This window comes from Triturus cristatus, chromosome 6 (genome assembly GCF_964204655.1).
Source record: "Triturus cristatus chromosome 6, aTriCri1.1, whole genome shotgun sequence".
Taxonomy (NCBI): domain Eukaryota; kingdom Metazoa; phylum Chordata; class Amphibia; order Caudata; family Salamandridae; genus Triturus; species Triturus cristatus.
In genome coordinates this window covers 823,761,945-823,769,891 of record NC_140589.1, presented here as the reverse complement: position 1 = coordinate 823,769,891, position 7,947 = coordinate 823,761,945, and the positions used below count along the sequence as shown (strand labels likewise).

General features: G+C 45.4%; 1 protein-coding gene across 1 annotated transcript; it reads left to right on the top strand.

The window, feature by feature from the left end:
• The first annotated feature begins 334 nt into the window (after nt 1-334).
• On the top strand, nt 335-5,204 carry LOC146817932 (uncharacterized). The gene is made up of 3 exons (XM_085609714.1): nt 335-761; nt 1,052-1,256; nt 5,063-5,204. Exons 1-3 carry the CDS (start codon nt 335-337, stop codon nt 5,202-5,204), a joined length of 774 nt encoding a protein of 257 aa, XP_085465840.1.
• Nucleotides 5,205-7,947: the final 2,743 nt, after the last annotated feature.

The following is a 7,947-nucleotide window of genomic DNA, read 5'->3' as shown; positions in this document are numbered from 1 at the left end:
CGGTAACATTCGGTAATCACGAATCGGAATTCACCGAATCGGTAAATACCGAGGTGGTATTTACCGATTCGGAAAATACCGAGGTGGTATTTACCGATTCGGAAAATACCGAGGTGGTATTTACCGAATCGGAAAATACCGAATCGGTATGTACGGATTCGGTAAATAAAATCACATGACTTGACGAAACAGCTAATCCTGTGCAACGACAGCCCACCCAACCAGGAAGTGGCCACACCCAGGCAGGTGTACATAATTAGCCGACCCTGGAGAGGCTTTGAGTGCAGAGGAGAGGCAGGGAGCCGTTGCCTGTGCGAGCGGGAAAACGAACAGCATGTCCAGCCAGAGAACACAGAGAGACGGAGGGGAAAGGAGGAGGAAGCTGAAATTTAGCCCCAAGGAACTCCAGGTGCTGGTGGAGGAGGTGGTGAAGCAGCACCAGAAGCTGTTTGGAAGGCAGTCCCTGCAAGTGCCTGAGGCTGAAAAGCGCAACATATGGCTGGCCATCCAGGCGCAGGTCAATGCTGTGGGAGTGACCCACAGGGACATTGAGGTCCTCAAAAAGCGCTGGTATGACCTGAGGATTGTAACCAAGAGGAAGATGGGCGACATCCAGAAGGAGGCCAGCCAGACCGGAGGTGGAACCAACAGGGCACCTGCCCTCACCGAACTGGAGGAGCTGGTGGCGGCCACAATCGAGCAAGAGAGCGTCGTGGGCCTCGGGGACGCCGACAGCTCTGCCAGAGCCGCAACACACCAAGGTAAGACGAAAGCACAGCAATGTAGCCCCCCCACCCCTATCCCACATCCCCCATTGTGAAACGAGAATCACACTGCAGTCCACACGTGTCAGTGCAGACAGGCAATGCATTCCGGGAGATGTAGTCAGGGTAACACTAACCATGACGTAAATGTTACAGGGCAACAAGGCATGTCACGCACTCGAGGCACAAGGAGACAGAGGACATTTTGGAATGTGAAATGATTTATTGTGACGCTTGCAATGCAGCCCTTCGGGGACACTGAGCCAATGTTGTATTTCTGTCCACAGATGTGACATCATGCAGGACAGGGCATGCTGCAGGAGAGACGGCACACCGGCCACAAATATCACCTCTAGCCAGCACAAGTTCAGACCAGGGAGCAGGCCCACTGGCAGCCGCACCACCAACACAGCCAGCCTCGCCGCACCCAGAGCCAGCATCACCTCACCGAGAGCCAGCATCACCTCAACCAGAGCCAGCATCGCCACTCATGTTCGAATCACCGGCCACATCTCCGCTTGCAGGTGTGAGAATGAGGAGGCGTCCAGCAGCCAGGCTACGAGCCTTAGACACCTCGTCAGACGACAGCATGGGCCCAGAAGACCGCACCAGGCCCCAGGAAGGGAGCCATGCCACTGTGCCCCACACCTCACAGGCAGCACAGACGGGAGCAAGAGGGCGCCGCAGGTCGCGTGTCCAGAGTCCACCAGCACCCATTGACGGCCATGGTGTCTTCTTGGGTCTCGAGGGCCAAATGTTGAAGCAACAGCGCCTGCAATCAAAGGCAGTCATGTCAGTCCAGAGGCACATGCGGGTGATGAAGACAACATTAGTCAACATGGACAATAACATTAGCGGCATGGCTGCGGGCATTCGGGACATGTCCCAGTCAATCCAGCAGTTGTGCAGCAAATTAGATGCTGACATCGAAGCACGGCGCCGGGAACGCCAGAGAAGGGACACTACCAGCAGGGCACTCAACCGTCTGGCAACTGCGACTTCTCTACTGTGCCGGCGCTCTGTGACGATGCAGGAGGGCCTAACACAGTGCTGCAGCGACCTGTCTCGGGGGATGGTGCAGGTGACAAGTGCACTAGGGGTGCTATTGACTAGTCAGGCGTCGACAACTGCTGCAGGGGATGCTGCGGAGAGCATCGACACCAGCAGCAGGAGCAGCATCACACCCCCCGTCCCAGAAGCACGCAGGAGCAGTAGGCGGCTTGGGGTTGGCTCTAGTGAGGATGCACAGGCCGTGCAATCCACCACTGCAGCGCGTATGCGCAAACATTGATGTAGCCCTGCTTAGCCACTTCCCATTGGGTGACGTAACCCTGGACTTACTCCTTGTATAGATGGGATATTGCCAGATTGGCTTGTTCATGTGTTCATGGCGTGGTGCCACATTAAAACTACGTCATGACTTCTCACAACTCGCTGTGTCCCCTCACTTACTCAGAAATAGTTGCATGTGATCTCTGCCCGTCTCTCTCTCCCATCGATTGCAGTTGGCACTCTAGCTGCGTTGCCCTCTGGCTGGCCTGACTCATCCTCGTTGTCCTCAAAATATGTTAGTTCCACATCTGTACCTTTTTTCGTGGCAAGGTTGTGCAGCATTGCACAAGTGGCAATAATCTTGCAGCAGGTGATGGGTTTGTACTGGCGTGCGCCTCCGCTCTTGTGCAGGCAGCGGAACCTGCTCTTCAGTAGTCCAAACGTGCGCTCCACCACATTGCGTGTTGTTTTGTGTGCCACGTTGTATCGTCTCTCACTCTGGGTTGCTGGGTGTAGGTAGGGAGTGAGGATGAATGACCGGCATGCATATGCACTGTCGCCTAGATGAGTGAAAGGGAACCATCAGTAACATGCCTCTATACACTATGATTTGCAGGTTTCAAGGGGCGTCACTGTTACTTACCTAGCAGGTATCCCTCTCCGAATTCTCCGGCACTCAGTCGTGTGTAGATCCCACTATTCTGGAAGATGTAAGAGTCGTGGGTGCTCCCAGGAAACTTTGCAACAATATCTGTGATGATGTTCCCTGCATCACAGATCACCTGCACATTGATGGAGTGGGTGGACTTCCTGTTCCTGTAGATGTGCTCTGTGTCAGCTGGTGGACAGATTGGGATGTGTGTACCATCAATACAGCCGATGACATGGGGGAACTGTGCCATGTGATAAAAGTCTGTTTTTGTTTTCTGCAGTGCAGCCTGTGTGTTTGGGAAGCTTATGTAGTGGTGCATTCTCTGCATCATGGCATCCAGGAACTTCATGAAGAAACGTGACAGGCAACTCTGGGATACCCCACCCACCGCAGCTGTCACCACCTGATAACTGCCGGATGCCAGCAGATGTAGGCTGCAGAGCACCTGCACATGTGGGGGTATGGCGTGCGCCCTTCTTATTGGCTGGTCCAGGAGTGGGTGAAGGTCCCTGATTAAGTCCATGATGGTTTCGGGGTGTAGCCTGTACCTCTCATGTATCTCTGCATCAGTCAGCTGGAATAGTGTGATGCGCTGTCTGTAGATGCGTTCCTCCCGTCGCCAAACCCTCAGTCCTGCTGCCTGTAGACGTAGGCGCCTTGCAATGACGTACATAGCGGCCATGTTGTCCACGCTGTTGCATTTTGGGATTGCTTATCTGCACTGTTGATGGTTACCACCTGCTTTCAATCCGTGTTAATTACCGACTCTTATTTACCGATTTTCTTGGATTTCTTAATTACCGAGTGCTCCTACATGTCATTTTAATTTTTACCACTTCATATTTACCACTTCATATTTACCGATTCGTTAATTGTGTATTCGGTAACTCTGATTCGGTATTTTGGAATTCGGTAAATATGAATCGGTATTTACCGCCTCATATTTACCGAAAAGTGGTTTTTGGACTCCTACATCTCACTTGTCTGAATACCGGTCGGTAACGGCATATTTACCGAAAATCGGCCGTTACCGACCGGTATTTGGCTACCTACATGAGGCCCTGAGTATGAAGTTCCTATCAGAAAACAAAAATTGACATGTCCTAACTGTATGGTTGAACCCAATGAAACATAGGAGAGTGATCTCCTTATTGGAAAAAGACCCTCACACACCTGACAAGTAGGTGTCTTGCTTCATCATCGGGTCTGCTCCTACTCGGGCCGGTGCTGCAATGCCCGATCAGGCACCCGTTATGGGGCCTACTTCACGGAGATCTTTATTCCAGAGCCGACAGGTGAAGTGCGAGTAAGGGTCCTAGTGTAGGTGAAAGTGAAGTGTTTAAGTGATGTTAAAATAGAGAAAAATAGTCCAATCAAAAATATTTTAATGAGTTTGGCTACTTCCCTAATTAAAATAAATACGTCGCGTATCGTCACCTAATGTTGTGCTTTGATACGCTTAAAAAGAGGTCAACATGTTTCTTGCCTAGTTATCAAATTTGATGGCAATTCCTCAGGACCTTGTGTTGTACTACCTACACATTTTTTGGTGGTGGTCACCCAACACAACCAGTGAGAAGCGGCCAACTTTACAGCACCCTAAAAAATATGGGGGTACCTTGGTGTCAACAAAGATTAAAGTCAAGAGAAGAATTCCCCTATTTGGCACGTCATCAGGTGAACTCAAAGATTCTTACTCACAACAAAACATTCACTCACCAGAACAAGCACCCTTGTCTTAACCACATGTGGACTCGTAATTAAAAATTTCTATATTTTATTAGAAACAATGGCATGATAAAACATTTCTTTATAGCAATCACAAGACAGTAAAATCTGCGCCCAATGTTATAATTGTTGGACAGTTAACAAATAAAGAATTTACAATAAAAAACATACAGTAAAAATATATTAAACCAATTTTATCCTAAGGATCATTTGTAAACACTGGGAGAACACAAGTAAGAAAGATGTTTTCTAATCAAAAAACAAAGGAAGACAAATGATCTAGATCAACTATTCTCATTGCACTAGATACTTAGTGTTTGCATTTTCCGGAGAACAGATGTCATTCCGATCTATAGTCTCCTTTTTTTTAAAGTTGCGTCGACGCGTTTCGGTGGAAAACAGAAAATAGAAGACCACCTTCTTCAGGACAGTTAATTATGGTCTCCCACAATATAGAGAATCTAGACAAATCATAAAAATTGACATTAAAAACCAAAAAAGACATACATTTAATATACCCATCTATAATATACAATTTGTACAATTGTGATTTACATCTATACACGCCATACATGGGCGTCAACAATTTTATAAAAACCTTATATGGGTGTCCACAATTTAATAAAAATCCCTATACCAATTGCAGAACTCTAACAGGGGCAGCAGAGTCCATTATAGGAAAGAGAGGTGTAGTTCTCCTGGTGATTCATCAACCACAACCACACATGTACAGCCAATCTTTAACAAAGCTATTCACAACACATCATCCATGCGCTCTTCTTATTTGAATAGAACAGCTAGGTTTCTATTAAGTGAGGGATATTACCTTCTATTCTAGCCAGTACATCCAAGCGGTAGGTACTTGTGGATTCCTTCCCTTACTTCTCTTTAACGGGAGTGCGATAAGTTCATAGGGTACATAAGGGAACACACCTCTTAATCTGAAAAAATAGAATCGGATATAATTATAGCCTCACCTTTAAGCCTACTAAAGGAGGATGAAATGCCCTCATATCTGTCTTGTTATATATACCTGCCATCCTATGTATCCGTTTTAAAGTGCGCTCATAGTATGAGGAAGGTGGGACCGGTTTAAACTGTAAGAGAAGTCCAAACATAAATATCATATGGACCAACTCCCAGCCCCAAAGAACAACATCGTATATAAGTTCCACTTACTAAAAATAGGGAACAATCCCGTCTAAAAAACGTCTCAAGGGTAAGGAAATACTCTATTCTTTTAAGAGCATATCCGTCCTAAATATCCATACTTCATTAGCTGATGTATTTGGTTGGATCTCGATTCACAAGTATTCTCGAGATTCCAAAGATTTCTGTAAAGGGTAGAGAATAAGACAAGGGGATTGTATGGGTTAAATCTCTTGTTGTTACAATCCTATGTCCATAATTCTCGATAAACTCAGCTATAGTATGCACATTTATTGACTATTTCTATCCTATTATGACTACTTCTATCCTGTTAGTGGCATGTGTAAATTAATTGTATTTAGTCCCAAAAATTACTGTTAAAACAAACACTGGCTGCTGTGCCACAAACAGTTGGGTACTTTTTACCATTTTTTGGCAAACTCAAAAAACCCTGAAACTGCATCTTAAATAGCTGCTAGTCAGCGGATTCCCAGAGGTAACACGAGAAAGCTAACTTCGCCCTAATCAAACTACACTCACCCCGTTGCAGAACGTGGAAATCTTGAAGCCTTGACCTGGTCCCCAATGAAGCGCGTCTCTAAATGAACAACAGAGAGAGCTTTCTTATAACCCCTGCTCCTCGGGGCAGGGCATTCAATCAGCCTCAGCTGTGAAACATCTGAAAAATGACCGCGAGAATAGACCTAAAAACGCGGCCATCTTTGACTACCAAAAGATAGCCACTGGTATATAAAAGAGTATAGACGGGGTGAGCTAACAGAAAATAAAACCCACCTACCGTCCTCTTTCTAAAGTACCAAATAGAGAGAACCGTTGGCATTATATTCAAACGCCGATACGATGCAACCTCGTGAAAAATCAAAACGAGGTCGATATTAGCCTGCAGAGAGCTATATAAACTGAGGTTTTCCAATGGCATACAAGGCGGCCATCTTAGAGTGAGCAAAAAAGGTACATAGTCCAATCGTACCTATGTCAACACCCTCACTTTAAATAAGGGATTTTCACAGGTTGCGACAAGGTTATGTTCAAAACTAATTCCCAAACGGAGTAAAAAACGAATCAAAAAACCTTCTACTTGAAGAAAGGCAAGCAATTTTTATATCGTTATTGCTAACCATTACTATCCTTCACACTTCATGCTATGCGCACGAGTAAGGGCAAAAAAAGATTAAAGACCCGTTGTTTGCAAACGCAAACTCACTTCAACCGCATAAATAATGCCTAAAAACCCAAATTAGTGCAACAATATATTCGAAAAGCCAGAATTCAGGATATACCGAAATCAATTAAGGGTATTACAGGTATGTATCAGAGAACAGTACGAGGCGAGTTCCTTTTTACAGAAAAATCTTGGAAAAAACTTTGAAAAAGAACTTCTTAGAGCAACATATATAGAACAGATTCTAGGCGCAATGACAGACCTTAATATTCGGAAGAACTCGTGAGGGAAGGAACCGTTATCTGATCAAACGATCCCATTCCTCCCTCGAGTTCAGACCATTTCTCACTGTATTCAAAAGTGAGATATACCATTGCTCTCTGATTTTTCTTTTTTGTTCCATATTGCCTCCGCGAGGCCCCATCCATATCTTCTCAAGGATAAACCATTTTAAGTCTGATTCATTGTGGCCCATTTCAATGAAATGGGTGACTAGGGGAGCATTAACTTTCTTAGTTCTAATGGCGGAGCGGTGTTCTTGAAGTCTGGTTCTAAGCTCCCTGCCTGTCTCCCCTACGTAACCTCTCTCACATGGACATTTAAGGAAATATACGATGTTTTTACTCCTACAGTTATTAAGGGATCTAGAGGATACCTTGTGTCCATTGTATTCTAAACTATCTGACTCAATACATAGTGAACAGACATTACATGTGCCACACTTTACGTTTCCCATGGCAATGGCTCTGTCCAACGTGCTTTGTACTTTGCCCCTATTCTCTCTATACGTATGGACCAGTTCGTTTCTCAAATTCCTATTTCTTTTGAAAGCAAAAATGGGTCTTTCCAACTTGAGTTCTTCCTCATTATTAATGATATGCCAGTTGCTATTGATGACATTCTTGATACGGTTACTGATATGGGAGAAATTACTTACAAAGACCACTTTGTCAGATTCCTTCTTCTCTTTGACAGTATTGCTAAACATAGCTTCTCTGTCATAAAATCTGGCACGTTTGAAGGAGTGTGAAATTAGTTTTTTCGGGTACCCTCTTTCCTTGAATTTCTGTTTCATGGTCTCCGCATGTCTATAGAAATCCTTGATATCAGAACAGTTCCTCCGCAAGCGGAGAAACTGACTCAAGGGTATATTGTCACGCTGTGATTTGGGGTGGAAACTAGAATAATGCAACAGAGTA

What these genes read in the sequence shown, in the direction of transcription:
- LOC146817932 (XM_085609714.1), top strand. Translation starts at nt 335, where the DNA reads ATGTCCAGCCAGAGAACACAGAGAGACGGAGGGGAAAGGAGGAGGAAG. An exon ending in CAGAGCCGCAACACACCAAG is followed by an intron (nt 762 to 1,051) that starts GTAAGACGAAAG and finishes TTCTGTCCACAG; the next exon opens with ATGTGACATCATGCAGGACA. An exon ending in GAGCCAGCATCGCCACTCAT is followed by an intron (nt 1,257 to 5,062) that starts GTTCGAATCACC and finishes TACCAATTGCAG; the next exon opens with AACTCTAACAGGGGCAGCAG.